Source organism: Macrotis lagotis, chromosome 7 (genome assembly GCF_037893015.1).
Source record: "Macrotis lagotis isolate mMagLag1 chromosome 7, bilby.v1.9.chrom.fasta, whole genome shotgun sequence".
Lineage (NCBI taxonomy): Eukaryota > Metazoa > Chordata > Mammalia > Peramelemorphia > Peramelidae > Macrotis > Macrotis lagotis.
In genome coordinates this window covers 95,477,418-95,497,197 of record NC_133664.1, presented here as the reverse complement: position 1 = coordinate 95,497,197, position 19,780 = coordinate 95,477,418, and the positions used below count along the sequence as shown (strand labels likewise).

Below are 19,780 nucleotides of genomic sequence, written 5' to 3'. Positions count from 1 at the left end.
TTCTGATGTTCCCAGGGAAGATTATGAATGGAGGCACAAGTCATTAAAATTATTGTTATTGTTGAGAATAATAATTCTTTCCCTAGAGTAGTATATAGTCAATTGAAATGTGGTCTGGTCTCCTGACTATTTCTTGTTCTTTTCTCAGGAGATTATGTGGCCCTATCTTTGAGGATGATCAGGAAAAGGGAGATATTTATTATAAACTGAAGGAGAAAGTAAAACTCAGGCATGGTGCAAAGAAACTGAGGGCCTAGCAACAATATGGAAGTAGGGAGAGAGAAATCAAAGAACACTTTCTTCTGCTAATTCAAATATAGCATCTTAGCCCCATTGTCAGTAGTAACTAGTTGAGATATATGGATTATTCGCAGAGGACTAGCACCTCTATTATGAGGGCCAGCTGAACCCTTTTCAGAGATGCTCATCCATGTTTGGTGTCTACCTCTCACCCAGCCTCTGACTCCAAGAAGCAGTAGTCTTCTAAACCATCTTAGAAGACAAGTCAAACCAGATCGTGAATAACTAATGAGCCTTAAACTCTTCAGTGAGTTGGGGGGCATCTTCCCTAAATGTGTGAAGACACCCCCCCAATAGAATACACAGATGAGAACAATTTGTTCCAAAAACCATGAAGGTGGCTAAAGTAGGATCTGTGGAACACTTAAAACGGTCAGACATCAAAGACACAAAGGTCATTCACTGTATTTGGGGTTATTTGACATGTCCTGATGTGGTTTTTTTGTTTGTTTTTGTTTTTTGCCACAGGACTTCTGTGACTTAGGAAGAGAAAGTGAGGCTGACTACTTTGTGCAAATTTGACTCAATTGAATTCAATTCATGTACTAGTGTCATTGGTACTTTTCTTTTTGACAAGGCAATGGTGTTAAGTGACTTGCCCAAGGTCACTTACCTAAGGTAATAAGTGTCTGAGTGAAGATTTGAACGCAGTTCCACCTGCCTCCAGGCCAGTGCTCTGTCCACTCTACCACCTAGCTGCCCCGTTTGGAACTCTTTGAAAATGAAACACAACTGATAGTGACTGGTTCCTGCTGCCATGTGGAGGGAATGAAACACAGGACCTTTTTATTTCCCACAAATATTGTTTGGTTTAAGTAAAACATTTCTCAATGTAGTGGTCTGTTCCTGCCAGGCATTGTATTAGGTCTGGAAGTAGAAGAGAAGATGGAGTTCAGTTAGATATCCTCTAAGCAATAACTCCCTTTTGCCTGTTCATTAAGTCTAATTCCACAACCTTTGACTGGTATCAAGATTCCACTTTACCTTTCTTTTTTCTGACCTGAGGTTTTTATCTATGATGTGGAAATTATCTCTAGAGAGAGACAGATTCACATCAGCAATAATCCATAACTTAAGAGTCTTAGAGAGTTGCCTTGGGACATCAAGAGGTCAAATGACTTGTCCACATTCACATTTCTAAGACTTGATGCTAAGATGGGTCCTCTGTCCACTGTCCTGTGTCATTGCCTCATTTCTCTTTATCAGATGTGGAAGCATTATTATAATCAGGCTATTTTTCTCATTACTTCTTTTTTATACTTCTCTTACTTTTTGAAATCCCACAACAAATGTCATGACTATTCTAGGTCTAATAGTTGTAGGAATTGAGACTGCTTTGGCACTTGGTTAAAAAGTATATAATATTCTTTGTTTCATAGTTGTAGCTCCTTGTAAGTTTCTTGAATCTTCGACTTTTCATGTATTACCCATAGAACCTAAATAAAATATGGCTGGAAACACAGTAGGAGGTTGTATTTGTTGATTTGCCTTGTTAACTTTAATGTAGGGACCCAGACCAGAGCACTGTTTAACTTGTGGGGGAAATGGGAAAGGTTTCTATAGGGAATTTACAAAGTCTGGGATCAAACTGCCTTCTCACTTCATGAGAAACTTCAGAAAAGTCTGGAAATCTCATTTCTTTGGAACCAGAGTTCCTTAGGACCTGACCATCATGATTAATACTTATAGATTTCTTACCCATGCAGGAAGTACTTCTCTATCTTCTTCCTCTCTTCTCTCAAGGATTTCATCATTTTCACAGCAGCCAGTGCACCACCCTCCTTTGAGGTCCTCATCCTGATGGAAGAGGAGAGGGCTAGGGAAAGATTTCAGGCACCCTACCCCCAGCATACTGGTCAGCTTCTCAAAACTTGTTTAGAAAACCCAGTTCTCCTACCTTGACACTTAAAGAACGATGCCCATAGTTTTGTGAGATATTCTTAACTTGATAGCCAATATGCGTGTCATTAGGAAACCTCATCACCACCTGAAAAGACATAGGCAATGATTTAGTTGAGAAAGAGATGAGGAGAAGCAGAAAATCAAGTAGAAAGAAAATTAGGAACCACACAAAATCACTACCCCACTTTGGTACTCCACCTGAGCAGCATTGCCGTGGATAGAGTACTGGGTCTGAAGTCAGAAAGATTTCTCTATCTGATTGTAGTTATTTCCTAAATGAGCCACCCAGGGCAAGCCATTACCCAGTTTTCCTCAGTTTTTTCATCTATAAAATGAGTTAGGAAAGGAAACGGCAACCTTCTCCAGTATCTTTGCCCAAAACTCCCCAAAATGGCATCATGAAGAGTCAGATATGACTGAGCAACAACAACAAATATGTTCTGGAAGAAGGAAATAAGGAGAGTTTTGTGCAATGTAGATTTGGGTCTAGAAGATCTTGATTTAGATCCTGACTCTTCTTATGTATCCATGGTAGATCACTTCTCCTCTCTGGATCTCAGTTTTTATCATTTGTAAAACGAGGAGGTTGAGTAATATGGCCTCTAGAGTCCCTTACAACTCTATATTTGTGATTCTGAGAAAGATATACTTTTGGTTTGGGGTTATTTGCAGAGACCCTTATATCCTAACATGTCAGTAGCTGACTACTCTGCTTATGTAAAAGGGTATGTCAACACTTCCCCTCCAGTTCCCTTTAGGAATCAGAGAAAGAAATGTACAAACTAAGCAATATGCCAGTTGCAAATCCCCAAATCAAATGGTACAAGTTGCCACTGAAGAACTGCAGGGATATGACCCTAAGTCCTTCATGTCCCCAGACTGTCTCCCTCTTCCTTGCCCAAATTCTTTCCTCTCAAGCCTGATTCCTTTTCTTTTTCAGTCTCAATCTCCTTTCCTTAGGTATATCGCCCTAAGACCTCTTTGATTCAGGGCTTCTTCTGTTGGTTCTGCTGCACATTTTATCCCAAGGGTCTCATTAATCTTCCCATTGACTTGGGAAGCAGTAATGAACCTTTTACTATATAGGTTGTGTAATTCCAGGTTCAATGCCCCTTACCCCCATTCCCCCCAGGACCCTACCCTCCCATTTCCTTTTTATATTCTTTAGGAAAGCTAGGTGGGGTAAAGGATAGAGTGCTAGGTATACCTGAATTTGAATCTGGACTCAGAGACCTACTACCCGTGTGACCCTTGGTAAATCACTACTTCTCTTTGTGTCAATTTCCTTATCTGTAAAGTTGGAGTAATAAATAAAAACTTAACTTTGAAAGTTTTTCTGATCCATTACATTCATAAAACAGTTTCTCTAGCCATTCCTCACTAGGACCACCTCTTAGTTTCTAGTTTTGGACTCCCCCAAAAAGAATTGCTACAAATATTTTTGTACATTTGGATCCTTTCTACTGCTTCTTTGATTTCTTAGTTATAGGCCTAATAGTGGTATAGCTGACTCAGAAAGTTTGACAAATTTGGCATCTTTCTAAGCATAGTACATACCTTACTAACCAGCTATGAGTGGGTCACATTGACACTTCCAGAGGGAAAGTGAATTGGGGAACTTCTTTTTCCTTAGAGTTCTTCCCAAGTGTTCATCTTTAACCCTTTATTTTTCCTTTCCTTATTCCCAGTTTCTTCTTACCATATTGATGGAACTGTTTCCAAGTTGAGAAGTCGTTCTAGCAAGGATTGTCCATTGACCAGGTCTTTTTTTCTTGTAATTCTATAATTCAAATCAATCAATACTTAGTGAATACTTTGCCTTCTCAGGACCAAAGACCAAGGGGTTGTAAAAAGGTAGAGGGTCCTATCTGAATTTCCAAGCAGAGGATGATTAAAGGTCAAATTGTGTGATTTGGGCCATAGAACTTCAGTGAAGGTGAGACCATTGTGGGCTGTAGATAATGATGAACTGGAGTGTGGGTCCTGGTTGGAGTCGGAATTGAGTTTGATGTTGCAGAACTGATAAATGTTTGAGTGGCAGAGACAAGGACCAAGGACATTTCAGGAATAGAGTCATCTTTGTGCAACTTTGTCAAGACAAAAGGGAGAGGGGATTGTTAGAAGATTTGTGAATTGCTGGGTGGCATAGCAGATAGAATATTGGACTTGGGGTCAATAAGACCTGAGCTTGAATCCTGTTTCAGACATTTGCTAGGTGTTTAATCTTAGGCTTAACTTGACTGGATCTCAGTAACTCATTTGTGAAATGGGACTAATAATAGCACCTACCTTGAAGAGTTGGGGTTTTGAGATTTAAATGTTGACAAACCTTAAATCTCCACAAATTGTTAGTAATTATTGATATTACTGTAGGAACCTGGAGGGAGTGGAAGATGGTGGGAAAGTTGGTGGGGAAGAGATAGGGTGGACTTTGATATTGTGAAGGAAAGATACTGACACTGAAGGAAAAGACATCAGGGAACTCAGACCAGTGGGGAAAAAAAAAAGGATAGAAGAGTGTGTCCTTGCTTGTGTACTCATTCTCTGATTCCTAAAGGGATTAAGTATGTTGGTGCAGCTTCTGTTTACTCTCATCCAGTCACATATCCTGGGACCTGAACTCTAGGTACAGCTTTTCCCTATCTCTATCCCCTCTGTAAAATTCTTGATCTTCTTATTTTCTCTTTAGACTCTTCAGGAGAGTTAAGTAGCACTGAGGAAAGAGTTCAGAAAGACCTGAATTCAAATCCAATTTCAGGTGCTTCTTTACTAGGTGACCCTGGATAAGTTGCTTAACCTCTATTTATCTCATTTTCTTCATCTGTAAAATGGTGATTATGATAGCAGCTACCTCTTGGTATTGTTGTGAGACTCAAATGAGATAATGTAAATTGCTTAGTGAATGCCTGTCACATATAGGCAGTATGTGATTGCTAATTATAATAATTAATAATAATATTATTATTGAGTCTGTTGTTGTACTCCTGTGGTCTCAGGACAAATTTTAGCAAAGTAAATTTCCTTTTTTGCCCATTAATGCAGAATGGTAGTGGGTAGAAAAGGGAGGGCTGCAGTCTGCTGAATTATCTTGAACACCCAACCTGGGAAAAAGAACCTTGGCTCTTGTCTCCCATGATGATTATCCATGTTTTTGACTTGGCACTTCACCTCTAGGGCTCTGGAAAATGAGGGACTTGGACTCTATGCCCTCTGTCAAACAAATCATCCATTAGTTAATCACTCAATAAGCAACTACTATATGCAAGTTACTGATGCTTGTCTCTGGGGAAACAAAGGGAAAACAAACAAACAAAAGAAAACCATCCCTAATCTCTAGGAACTTACATTCTATCAGAGGAAATAATATGTACATAAGAGGTGCAGAAGGAAAGATATACAAACTTCATACAAAATAGTTTTAAGGAACTTAATACAAGATAGATAAGGAAAGCATGAAAAGTTGGGTGGTGGTATCAGGAAAAACCATTTCTAGCTCTTCTGGTTTCCTCCTCTCAGGATAAGTGAGGACTTATCCCCTGAAATATTTCTTTCTGATATTATTCTTACCTTCAATGTCTTTGTTGATATCCTAACTAGGTTTGGCTCATTTTTATTTTTCTCCTTACAGCAGCCTTCACAGAGATTTCTGAAGATACTAGAAGTTAGGTTCCTATGGATGAAATCCATTTCTGAACTCCTATTCATAGCCTGCATATAGAAAGAAAATCGAGAGGTAGATAGATAGGCTTTGACTGAGGCATCCTTCCATGGTCAAGGGCACATCAGTCCTGCAGGTGACCAACTTCATCTCTGCTAACAAACATGCACATGTTCCATCCATTTGGTAGATCAGTGCTATTCTCTGAGTGTTGCCTTAAAGGTCATAGAAGTAGAGAAATTCTCCAAGTAATTTATTTTACCATGCTGATAATAAAGAGAGAGAGAGAAAGAGAAGGTGGGTCTTCCTTCCTGCATCCCTTCTTTCTCTTCTGTCTCTTTTTTCCCTTAAGTTTTTCTTTCCCTCTTCTTCCTTAGTAGGATATCAGGACAGAACTGGGAGTATCTTAATATATTAGATGCATCCAGGTTTTCTCTTTACTGCCTTCCTGACTCTCTTCCAGAGTAACCTCTTATATTCCTTTTTCAGTCCCCTGGATACTATTTATCTTCTTGTATAGAATCATGTATTTAGAACTGAGAGAGATCTTAGAAGTCATCATATCCTATCCCTTCATTTTATGGATGAGGAACCTAAATGATTTGTCCAGAGTCACATAGCTTATATAGGCAACAGGATTTTTTAAAATTTAAATTTATGTATTGAATATTCCAACTATATTTGGAACATTCACGTTTTTGCAAGATTTTGCAAGATTTTGAGTTCCACATTTTTCTCCCTCCCTCCTTTCCTTCTCCCCTCTTTTTTTTTTTTTTTTTTTAGTTTTTGCAAGGCAATGGGGTTAAGTGGCTTGCTCAAGGATGCACATCTAGGTAATTATTAAATGTCTGAGGCCAGATTTGAACTCAGGTACCCCTGACTCCAGGGCTGGTGCTCTATCCACTGTGTCACCTAGCCGCACCCCCTTCTCCTCTCTTCTTGAGCAATCTGATATCAGTTATCCATGTATAACTATGTTAAAAACCATTTTCATATTAGTCATGTTGTGAAAGAGGAATCAGAACAAAAGGGACAAAAAAATGAGAGGGTTAAAAAAATCAAACCCAAAAAACATAAAGCATAAAAAATAACAGTGGAGTTTAAATTGGGTGTTCTGACGTCAAGTCCAGTCTTTCAACACTTTGTGTGATGCCTCTCAGTGACTGACCACTATGAATATGATGACCTGAGACCAAGGTTCCCAACTAACTGTGCCCAAAAAGCAAAAGACATGTCCAGGGATAGTTCATCCCATGTGTGTACTTTAATGAAAATGGGAACATAATGGCAGTATGATGAGGGACTGTGAAGAAACAGAATGGGGGCCCTCATGAGAGTGTATTGAATCCACTCCCTTCAATTTACAGGTGACCAACCAGTGGGACAGACAGGTTGACTGATTTACTAAAGGTCACAAAGTTAGTAAGTTTGTAGGTTAAGTGAGCCCTCTAAACTTACTAACTTTATGACCTAAGGAAATCAGGAGCTCTGGCAGGAATCATTCGACCACTCTCCCCTTCAGGTCATAGAATTTGGATTATTTCTGCTCAGACCTGGATTGTGAGCCACAAATTGATGACTAGGGCGTCTCTTACCTGTGACAGATTAAGCAGCTGGAGGAGGCTGGTCGTTGAGAGGTTCAGGGTGACCATGGACTCTTTGTAAGGATCCGTCTGTCCCAGAGAAATAGAGAAAGATGTCAGAAGGTCACAGCACTGAGGCAATATCTCTCACAGATGGGGCAAGAATATATTACTGCATTATCTTACTCTTCTTTTCAATTCCCTCCAGCACCTCCTCATCATAAGTTTATCACCAACTCTTCCTCAGATGGTGTGTGTGTGTGTGTGTGTGTGTGTGTGTGTGTGTGTGTGTGTGTGTGTGTTTTCCATTTTTAAAGAATTTACACTCCCTGAGGCAAGAACTGCTTCATTTTTGACTTTGCATTCCCAGCATTTAGTCCAGGAGTCACTTAATAAATGATTGATTGATTGTTCATATTTCTCTCTCTCCATATATTATACACATTTTATATGTGTATATAGTCACATAATAAAAGCTTGTTGATTAATTATGCTATCTCTCTCCACATATACAAATATATATATATATACATATATATATATATATATATATATATATATATATATATATATATATATATATATATACATAGTCATATATATTATACGTGTATATATACAATGAGGTATGGTAGATAGAATGTCAAAATATCCAGAGAAAAGCCTTTTGTGCTTGGAGTGGGTTCTTTTTGGATGATTGATTCTCTGGAGGGCAAGGGCAAAAGTTGCCTATAATGGTAAAGATCTGAACCATAAGGAAAGAATATATATCATTATGTGAACACAGATCCAATGATGTAGAAGTTTTCATAATCACAAACAACTTTTGCACATTTCATTTAATACTGAGATGCTTCACATAATTCTATAAGGTAGGTAATGGAATCATTATTATCTGTATTTTATGGATGAAAAAATTCAGACTCAGAGAAATTAAACACCTTGTCAGAAACCAAATAAACCCCAGGTATTCTGTTTCCAAATCCAACACCATTTCTACTGTAGCCTTCTCTTGCAACAACCTAGTACTAAAAAGAAGAGAGAGAGGGGGGTGTATTGCTTTTGGGGTAAGGGAAGGTTGAGACATCTCAGGTCACAGATAGCACCCTATTGATTAACTTATTGGAAATCTAGGAGATCTCCCTTCTCCCTTGGGAAGTTGAAATGTATTCCCAATGCTTAGCACAATTTCTGGGACATAGTAGATGCTTAATCAGTGCTTATTGACTAATTGACTATTAACTAATCCCTAGAAAAGTCTTCTGTTCCAGCTTTTGGAATGCCTAAGAATCAGTTTATTTTTGCTTGCAATGAGGCCATGATAATGACAAAGCCTGAGATGGTGTCAGACATTCAGTGGAATATAATCACACAGAATATGAGAGTTTGAGAGGACTTTAGTCACCATTTAGTATCACTCATAGATGTAAGGAATTTCTACTCTAGTACATGCAACAAGGAATTAGTTTTTCCTTCTCCTTTCTACCTCTCTTTTCTTAAAGCCCTAGGTCAGGATGGTGGAGTCAAGTCAGACTTGTTTTCCCAAGTTCTATGACAGTTGATCCCTGACTGCCCTCTAGATGTCATTCATATAGGGAGATTAGCCAAGATGGCAGAGTAGAAGGAAGCATTACAAGCCTACAAGGTCTATGAAGACCTAGAAAACATAGGAACAAATCCCTATTAGGAAATCTGAGGAAAAGTCTTAGTGAGTCATCTCTCCAATATAGGTCAGAGGTAGGAGAACTCATGTAGAGCCTTCTTACATAGGAACTGAATAGAGATCTGGGACTGTGAAATGGGACAAGAAGAAATAAATCTTTGATTTAGTACAAAAGGGTTTGATTTTGTTTACAATGCAGGAAAAGAGGCCAACTTGTGACTCTATAGATTATATTTCAGAACTGAATTAAAAATCAAGTATGATCTGAGGGGAGGACTTGGAATTGATTCTACCTACTTGTCAAAGAGCAAGAAAAGATTTGGGAGATGGCTATGTGACTCTTATCCCAGTAACTAGGTGAGATCTCAAAAACAACTCCTGAGGAGTAACAGAGTGGAGAACTCAAATGGGGATCCTACAGTTCTGTTAATCTGAAATTGTAGAACTTTTTAGGTAGCTGATGGTGGTTGAGTCCAGCAATAGTCTATTGGAATTCTAGCTAGGGGAAAACCCACAATTCACAATTGTGTTGCTCACACTCCAGTCCAGGTCAGGAGCTTGCAAAATTGAGATCAGGGTAGCAAAATCAGATTTCACCCTGAATCATACTATTTTAAGAACAGTAAAACCTTGAGGGTCCCCAACCTGAAGTGATCCTGAGATCCTTGAAGAATACAATGCTCAACAATCAGAGAAAATAGCAACAAGATACAAAAGAATGTAAAACAAAATCAACAAGGCCCAGAAATTCCCTTCAGAAGTACAGTGATCTTGACCCTAATTCCAATTTGGAAAATGAGGTCAGAAGAATGATTAAACAATCAAAAAGAAGAATCCTTTCATAAAAAACTATCACATGAGGGACAGTTAGGTGTTGCAGTGGATAGAGCACTTCCTGGAGTCAGAAGGACCTGAGTTCAAATTTGGCTTCAGACATTTATTACCTAGCTGTGTGACCCTGGGCAAGTCACTTAACCCCACTGCCTTGCGAAAACAACAACAAAAAACCTATTGTTAAAAAATATGGATTTCATAAACTCGCAAATGGATGAATGTTGAAAACTACTTTTTCATGTAAATGAAAAAAAGTTATTATAGTTTCAGATACCCAAACTGAAAACCTGGAAGAAGGATGATGATTTTGAAGCAGCTTCAAAAAAATCCTAAAACAAAAATTCAGTGTGATCACAAGTTTAATTAGAATTCCTTGGAGAAATAAATCAAGAGTAAAAACAAGTGATTCTTATAAATGAAATGAAGGTGCTAAAGAAAAAAATGTCAAAGAAATGAAAGCTATGGAGGAAACATTTGGAAAGAAAATTAATAGCATAGCACAAGAGGTACAAAACCTTACCCAAGCAACAGATTTCTTGAAAATTAGACCAAAATTAATGACTCCAAGAGACAACAAAAAATATTAAAGTTAAAAGAATAAAAAACCCCTAGAAAATGTAATGTATTTTATATAAAAAATGCAGAATGGAAAAAGATCAAAGAGAGGTAGTTTAAGAATCACTAGACCACCATGACCAAAGAGACTAGATATACAATTTGAAGAAATCATAAAAGAAAACTTCTCAGATCTCTGAGATCTAGGGGTCAAGGTGAAAGTTGAAAGAGTCAACCTTTACTTTAGAAACAAACACCAAAATAATAACTCTTAAGAATATCATAGGGGTGGCTAGGTGGCATAGTGGATAAAACACTGGCCCTGGAGTCAGGAGTACCTTGGTTCAAATCCGGTCTCAGACACTTAATAATTACCTAGCCGTGTGGCCTTGGGCAAGCCACTTAACCCCATTTGCCGTGCAAAAATCTAAAAAAAAAAAAAAAAAAAAAAAGGAATATCATAGCCAAAATTCAAATTTTTCAGGTCAAAGAAAAAATTTTACAAGCAGCCTGATGCTATATAGTCTTTATTTAACAGCCCTATAATTCATTTCTCATACAACATTATGTTTTATAGCTATCTATGTTAGCTTATTCCTAAACTGTATGCTCCATAAGGGAAATAGTATTATCTTATATAAGCTCCCCTCATATTCAGCAAAGTAAACTTCACATGACAAATACTTAAATATTGACTGAATGAATTAATATTTTTGAATAGTCCTGGACAGCTTCCTTCCCTCTGCTTGTGTTTTTCTTTCTCCTTTTTCTTCCTCAGATCTACCCAAATGGTACATCTTAGATTCATTGCACCTACTACTACAGTTTTGTGAAGGGTTAGTGTTGACATTTTCACTTTTAATCATTATTTTCTGAGGAGCAAGAAGACAAGTTCAGTGTTAGATTTGGGGAGATGAATCAACCCTGTATTTGATGTGGGGAGATTCCAAGGATCAAAGTTGGAGTCGAGGGACAATGAAAAATGCTTCCTTTAAATGATCTGGGGGTGACAATTTGAAGAGAGAGAAAGGAAGAAAATTGGAAGAAGGGTTGGTGAAGATTTGGGTCCTGTATCACAGTTCTATGCTATTAATGTAATGAGACAAACTGAGCTAGAAGGACTCAGAAAAGGAAAAAGGGACCTTGGAGATGGGAAGTAGGAAAATATTCTTAATGTACCTTCTTCATATGTGCCATACCTTAAGGGGGTTATGAAGTTCAAATGAAGTTTAAAAAAAGTACTTTGCGGGCTTTAAAATACTAAATAAATGCCAATTATTAATATTATTATTATTTGTTGTTGGCCTATTGTCACCAGGTCTCTAATCTGATGATGACTTCTTTCTCTGAGCCATCTCCTGGACTCCTACTGATCTTAAGCAATAGTTATTGATCAATATAGACATGTACTGGTAAATGTTTGATATAATGAGCTCTCTGAAAATTATATGAACATACACTTTTAAGTTTAATCCACATCAAGATTAGAAAATCAACAAAACAATAGATTAAGCTTTTATTTATAGTGATTGCCAATTTCCATGATGTAAATATTTTCACTGAGAATTGAACAATCAACCCAAGTTGGTTAGAGTTAGTTCCAAAACACCTCTGCCTACATCTGACTCATTCCTTGTAACAACAGAAGCACAATGCTGTCTTTTAGACTCATAAAGACAGAAAGCAAATTTTTTCTATTTCTATAAAATTGGTACTGAATGTTTTAATTAATTTAGTTACTATTGCCATCTTTATTATATTGGTTCAATCTCCATACGAACAGTTAATGCTTTTCCAAGTAGTTAATATTGTCTTTATTTATACAAAGCGTTTTATAGTTAAATTCCTACAGTCCCTATGTAAATCTTGGTAGGTAGACTTCCAAATATTTTGTAGATTATATAGTTATTTTGCGTAGAATTTCTCTTTCTAGTTTTCCCTTCTGAATTTTATTGGTGAATGTAGAAATACTGCTAATGAATGTGGACTAACTTAAGTCCTACATTTTTGCTGAAGTTATTAATTATTTAAATTAATTTTAGTTGATTGTCTTGGGTTAGGTGAATTTTAATTTTATGCACACACCATCACATCCTTATTCCATCTTTGTCTTTTCTTTTTTTTCCTCCAAGAAAGAAAAAAAACAAATCTCAATTTCTATTTGTTTTTCTTTTTAGATTTTTTTGCAAGGCAATGGGGTTAAGTGGCTTGCCCAAGGCCACACAACTAGGTAATTATTAAGTGTCTGAGGTCAGATTTGAACTCAGGTACTCCTGATTTCAGGGTCAGTGCTCTCTATCCACTGTGCCACCAAGCCTCCGCTGTCCTTTCTTTTTCTTTCTTTTTTCTGCATTAAACTCTTTTAATAGTCTCAAAATTCTGTGACAGATTTTTGGTCAAGTTGTTTCCATTTAAAAATTACTGATTTTAAAAACTAATAACTTAAAACTGCCACGAAACAAATGGTCCACAAAAACATTCCTTTCCTCCTGAAGCTTTTACGATGCATTGTAATCATTAACCAGTCTTTTACTATTAAACTTAAATGGCCAATTGAGAAAAACAGTTCTGAGACCGTTCTACCACTGATTAAGACTGCGGTGGCAGGTGTTGTACAGAATATTCATTTAGCCTTCTGGGCAGATTTTGTGACCTTGCCAGTTCCATCAACCTTCTTGTCAACTGCCTCGATGACACCAACTGAAACAGTCTGCCTCATATCACGGACAGCAAAATGACCCAGAGGAGGATAATCAGAGAAGCTCTCCACACACATGGGCTTGCCTGGAACCATGTCAATGATGGCAGCATCACCAAATTTCAGGAATTTAGGGCCATCTTCTAGCTTCTTACCAGAACAACGATCAATCTTCTCCTTCAGCTCAGCAAACTTGCAAGCAATGTGTGACAATCCAAAACAGGTGCATAGCCAGCACTGATTTGGCCTGGATGGTTCAGGATAATGACCTGTGCAGTGAAGCCAGCTGCTTCCATAGGTGGGTCATTCTTGCTATCACCAGCCACATTACCACGGCGTACATCTTTGACAGACACGTTCTTGACATTGAAACCAACATTATCCCCAGGCAGGGCTTCGCTCAAAGCTTCATGGTGCATTTCAACAGACTTTACTTCAGTTGTAACATTGACTGGGGCAAAAGTGACCACCATTCCTGGTTTTGGAACACCAGTTTCCACTCTGCCAACAGGTACAGTACCAATACCGCCAATCTTGTAGACATCTTGGAGGGGCAGACGGAGGGGCTTGTCAGTTGGGCGGGTTGGAGGCAGGATGCAATCCAAGGCTTCGAGCAGTGTAGTTCCATTAGCATTACCATCTTTATGAGTGACTTTCCATCCCTTGAACCAAGGTATATTAGAGCTCAGCTCCAGCATGTTGTCACCGTTCCAACCTGAAATTGGCACAAAGGCTACCGTGTCAGGGCTGTAGCCAATTTTCTTTTTTTTCTTTTTTTTTTTTTAAAGAAAAGTCCTTTATTTTGTAGGCTGAATGTAGGCATGAGGATATGCAATAAACTAATGACACTACTAAAGTCACTTAATTACTAAGAATTTCCAATATCTTAAAAGATAGCAAATAATTTAATCTAAACTTATATCTTCCTCTTTGTCTTTCTTGTCCTTTACATCTCCTTACTTTTGGTCTGACTTGGCATTGTTCTGCATGGCTTTGGCAAATGCTTCGACATCACCCTTATTTGCTGCATCTACAGCTTCAGTTGGTAAACCAAACTGACTCATAAGTGGGCCAAGCTGTCCTGAGGCTAAGGCAGCACTGAACATACTTAATGCCTGCTGAAACTGAGAAGAAGCCAGCGTATTCTGAATCTCTTCTGCAGTCTGTGGAAGAGATTCTCCAGAGGGAAGATAAGTCAGCAACCGCTCTTGGACTTCAGCATTGGCCAGAATAGGAGCCATGATCTCTGGAGTTAGTACACTGGCCAAGTCAACTTGCTGTCCGCCTCCTGCCCCAGATGGCACATTCATAGTAGCTAAAATGTTCTGAAGGTCACTCAGTTGAATGGGCTGGGTTGGGCTTGTTGCTGTGCTGGTTCCATTACCTGAACTCAGTGCAGGGCTTGGACTAGTTGCAGAGGCAATTGTTTGAGCACTGGGTGCTGGTGTAGCACGAGCGGAAGAAGAGGTAGAAGATGGGGTTACAGAAGCTGACTGGCTTCGGGAGCTTGATGAAGAGCTGCTTGTTGGAGGCCCTCCGCTCCCCAGTAAGCTAGCCAGACCAGGACCTGTCAGTGCACCAAGCCCACCAAGTCCTCCCAAGCCAGTTGGTCCAATAAGTTGCATGAGCTGGTTATGACTCATGTTAACCAGAAGGCTCTGCAAGCCACTTTCACCTCCAAGTGCTGAAAATTCATGGCCTCCACTTCCGCTGGCACCCAAAGCTCCTGGAATAGGAGGATTATTCAAATATTCATTTACTTTCCTGCAATGTTCCTCATCCTTCTCAGTCTTAGGCTCCTGCATCCAAAAGAAGAGTCGCTTTGACCCAGCCTTGAACTTCAGTACATATACTCTACCAGTAGTGCACTGAGGTACTCGCTTCAATTCACAGTCATCAGGAAAAATAATTAAATCATCTTCTACGTTACCAGAAGTCCTATCCTTCCAACAGAAATGAATGAGGGAATCATCAGTTTGCTGAATATATACAAGCCCTTTTCATTTATCTGGGGTAACTGTAGTTCCTTTCAATGACATTTTTCCTGCCCGAAACTCGACCAGATATTTGCTGGATGAGCCCCGGGAGCCTGGGACTAGGCTTGGAAACAAAGCACCTGAAGTCATTCTGGGGCCTGCGGCGCAGACCGGGCTGGAGCAGCGACTGGGGCTCGCTCTTCCTTCTCTGCAGCTGCTGGCCACAATCTCCGATTGCCCCACCGTCACTCCCTTCTTCCTGTAGCCAATTTTCTTAATGTAGGTGCTGACTTCCTTGACAATTTCCTCATATCTCTTCTGGCTGTAAGGGGGCTCAGTGGAATCCATTTTGTTTACACCAACAATCAGTTGTTTTTTTACACCTAGTGTGTAGGCCAGAAGGGCATGCTCACGGGTCTGCCCATTCTTTGAGATACCAGCTTCAAATTCACCAACACCAGCAGCAACAATCAGGACTGCACAGTCGGCCTGAGATGTGCCTGTAATCATGTTCTTGATAAAGTCTCTGTGTCCTGGAGCATTGATAATGGTCACGTAATACTTGCTGGTCTCAAATTTCCACAGGGAGATATCAATAGTGATACCACGCTCACATTCAGCCTTCAGCTTATCCAAGACCTAGGCGTATTTGAAGGAGCCCTTTCCCATCTCAGTAGCCTCCTTCTCAAACTTCTCAATGGTTCTTTTATCTATTCCACCACATTTGTAGATGAAGTGGCTAGTAGTAGTGGACTTGCCAGAGTCTACGTGTCCAATGACGACAATGTTCATGTGAGTCTCTTCCTTGCCCATTTTTGTGGAGGTTTAGCGATGGTTTTCCCAACACCTGTGTTCTGGCGGCAAACCCGTTGCGAAAAAGCCCCTGTCCTTTCTTATTATGATAGCTTGCATTCTTTTTTTCTTTAAAATATATTTTCATTTCATTAAATTTCTCAACTGCATTAAAAAATTAAATTCATTAAATTTTTTTTGAGTTCCAAATTCTCTCCCTTCCTGCTCCCCTCCCCTATCTCTTGAGAAGATAATTAATATATCAATTATAAATACAAAGTCATGAAAAAGCACATTTCCTTATTAACCATATGGCAAAATAAAATGGGGCATTTAGGTTACATAGTGATAGAACATCAGCTCTGGAGTCAGAAGGACCTGAATCCAAATGTGGCCTCAGACTCTTGACACTAATTTTGTTACCCATGGCAAGTTACCCAACCCCAATAGCCTTGCAAAAATAAAGAAAGAAAACATATGCTTTGATTTGTTATTGTTGTTGAAAGTAATTCAATTATCATCCATTCTTTCTCTGAAGGTGGGTAGCACTTTGCCTCATGAGTTCTTTGTAAGTGTCTTGAATCAGAGTAGCTAGGTTTTTCACAGTTGATCATCCTTACAAGATTTCCATTACTGCATAAAATATCCCTGGGTGCTCCTCACTTCACTTTGTATAAGTTCATAAAGGACTTCCCAGGTTTCTCTGAAACCATTCTCCTTGTCATTTCTTTCTTTTCCCCCCACTTTTCTTCAAATACATTTTTTAATTTTCTTTAATTTATTTACAGATTATTTATACATTCTTATTTAAGAGTAAACATAATACCTCCTTCCCCACAAAAATATAAAACCTCATGAGAAATAAAGTAAAAGAAAGAGAAAAAATACATTTCAGTCTGTGTTCTGATACTATCAGTTCTGTCTTGGGTAGATCACATTCTTTATCATAAATCCATCAGAGAAGTTACTTCCATATTTTTCCATAGTTGCTGTTGCTGATTGTAATCCCCTCCATCCATTCCTCCTCACTACCATCTATTATGTTTTCTCTTTCCTTTCACTCTGTCCCTCTTCAAAAATGTGCTGTGAGGCAGCTGAGTGGTGCAGCATCCAGAGCACCAGCCCTGGGGCCATGAGGCCCCAAACCCATATCCCACCCTGCCCTGTGGTCCTGGACAGGCCACCCAATCCCTCCACCTTGCAAAAAGTAAAAAAAGAAAATGTGTTATATCTGACTATCCTCTCCTATGATCTACTCTCTTCTCTATTACCCATATCCCTCCTCCCTTCTCCCTGTCCCCTGTCTCTCCTTTTTCTTCTAGATGTCTATACCCTATTGAGTTTGTATGCTGTTTTCTCTCTGAGCCATTTCCGATGGGAATGAAGGTTTCCTCATTCTCCCTTGCCTTCCATAGCATTGCAAAATCTATTTCTTGACTCTTTTACATGAAATATCTTAGCCTATTCTACCTCTCCTTTATCATACTCCCAGGACATTTCCCTTTCACCCATTGACTCCACTTTTACAATATATTAAATCTTCAGATTCAGGTCTCTCCTGTGCCTTACCTATAAAAGCTCCTTATACCTGCTCTATTAAATGAGAAGGTTCATATGAGCATTAGCACTATCATCTTTCCATGCAGGAATACACTCAATTCATCATCATTAAGTCCCTCATAAATTCCCCTTCTTGTCCACTTTTTCTATGTTTCACCCTGAGTCCTGTACTTGAAGATCAAACTTTCTGTTCAGCTCTGGTCATTTCAACAGGAACATTTGAAATCCCCTCGTTTCATTGTAAATCCATCTTTTCCTTTGGAAGAGGATGTTCAGTTTTGCTGGGTAGTTGATTTTCTCAGTTGCATTCCAAGCTCTTTTGCCTTCCAGAATATTATATTCCAAGCCCTATGAGCTCTTAATGTGAATGTTGCTAAGTCCTGGGTAATCCTGACTATAGCTCCACAATATTTGAATTGTTTCCTTTTGGTTTCTTGTAATATTTTCTCTTTGACTTGGGAGTTCTGGAACTTGGCTATAATATTCCTGGGGTGGGGGTTGGATTTTTTTTTTTGGATCTCTTTCCAGGGGAGATCAGAAGGTTCTTTCATTTATATTTTACCCTATGCTTCTACAGGGCAATTTTCCTGTAGAAATTCTTTAAGAATGAGGTCAAGGCTCTTTTCCTGATCATGACTTTCAGGTAGCTTAATAATTTTTAAATTATCTTTTCTGAATCTGTTTCTTTCCAGATCAGTTGTTTTTTCAATGAAATAGTTTACATTTTCTTCTAGTTTTTCAATTTTTTGGTGTCGAATTACTGTCTTGATTTCTTGCAAAGTCATCAGCTTTCTTTAGCTCCATTCTACATCTGAAGGATTTATTTTCCTCAGAGAACTTTCTTCTCTCATTTTCCATCTGGCTTATTCTGCTTTTTAAAGCATTTTTCTCCTCAATAACTTTTTTTTATTTGGTATTCTTTTTTTTATTTAATATTTATTCTCATTTTGTACAAATACTGTTTTCTTTGCATTAGTAAAATATTCTTGTTTAAGAGTAAATGAAATACCCCCTCCCCCATAAATATAGACTTGCTTGAGTGATAAAGTAAAGGGGCTCAATAACTTTTTGAATAGTTTTATTCATTTGACCTAAACTGGTTTTTAACATGTTATTTTCTTCAGCATTTTTTTGGATCTCCTTGACTAAGTTGCTGACATTGTTTTCATGTTTTTCCTGCATCTCTCTCATTTCTTTTCCTAATTTTTCCTACTACCTCCCTTACTTGATATTCAAAATCTTTTTTTGAGCTCTATCAAAGCCTGAGCCCAACTTCTGTATTTCTTGGAGTCTTTAGATACAGAAGCCTTGACTTTCTCATCTTCAGAATGTGTATTCTGATCCTCCATGGGGCCAAAGTAATTGTCTATAGTCAGGTTCCTTTTTTTTTTTTTTTTTTGTTTACCCATTTCCTCACCCTGTGCCTGGTTTTGGAGTGTTCCTGAGCTTTTGAGTATTATTGGGACACCCCCACAAGGACCTCAGTATGTGAGGCTCTGATTGCTCTCCTGGTCTGCTGAATGGCCACAAGTTCACCCGTCTGGGAACCCAGACTGTGACCAGGGTCTGAATATAGTCAAAGCCCCAGAGTCCTGTCCCAGAGGACAGACCTCTGCAGTCTTCTTCCATTCCCTTACCTTCTGTGGGTTGAGCACTCAGGGAGTAACTGCTGGGTGGCTCCTACTGGGCAGCCTCACAGGTCTGCTTCTGTTTCCTGGGATCTGGGCTGCACTGAGGGCTGTGGTCATGCTGAGGAGGACCATGCTGGCCTGAGCTTTGCACTCACTCTGACAGAGAGTCTCCCTGCTGATCTTCCAAGTTGCACTTGATGTTCCCTGGGTTGGCAGGTCAGGAAACTGCTTCTACTGCCAGGAGCTGGGGCTGCTAGGGTGCCCTGGGATTGTTCTAGGAAGGCTGAAGGTCCTTCACTCCCTTGCTGCCATCCTTCCAACACCATGGAACAGAGCCTTCCCACTATTTTTCAGGTTACCTTGGGCTGGAGAATTGCCTCACTGTACCTTTCTGTGGGTTCTGTCTCTCAACAATTTAGTTAGACTCATAATTTTAAGGTTTTTGAAATATTTTGGAGAGAGCACCTAAAAGAGGCTGTTTTCCTGCCACCATCTTGATAGCTTGCATTCTTAGCACCATATCAAAAATCATTTACTTCGATAAAATTATTTTTTTTGTAAATTTAAAATTATTTTAACTTAAATACCAAAAAACCCCATTACCATGTACATAGCAGAACTTAAGATA

The 19,780-nt window shown here is 38.9% G+C and overlaps 1 protein-coding gene and 2 pseudogenes across 1 annotated transcript in view; all 3 read right to left on the bottom strand.

Annotated features, from left to right (window-relative positions):
• Window positions 1-617: 617 nt before the first annotated feature.
• LOC141492755 (uncharacterized) overlaps window positions 618-19,780 on the bottom strand; it is a 31,277-nt gene continuing 12,114 nt past the window's right edge. Inside the window, exons 2-7 of the mRNA XM_074193411.1 lie at window positions 7,456-7,533; window positions 5,770-5,910; window positions 3,902-3,982; window positions 2,198-2,287; window positions 1,999-2,097; window positions 618-1,167 (exon numbers count right to left, since the gene is read on the bottom strand). Coding sequence (XP_074049512.1) covers window positions 1,162-1,167; window positions 1,999-2,097; window positions 2,198-2,287; window positions 3,902-3,982; window positions 5,770-5,910; window positions 7,456-7,533 — 495 coding nt within the window. The 3' untranslated portion in view covers window positions 618-1,161. The remainder of the gene's footprint in view (window positions 1,168-1,998; window positions 2,098-2,197; window positions 2,288-3,901; window positions 3,983-5,769; window positions 5,911-7,455; window positions 7,534-19,780) is intronic.
• LOC141492761 (elongation factor 1-alpha 1-like) lies at window positions 13,104-16,068 on the bottom strand (annotated as a pseudogene).
• LOC141492750 (proteasomal ubiquitin receptor ADRM1 pseudogene) lies at window positions 13,993-15,320 on the bottom strand (annotated as a pseudogene).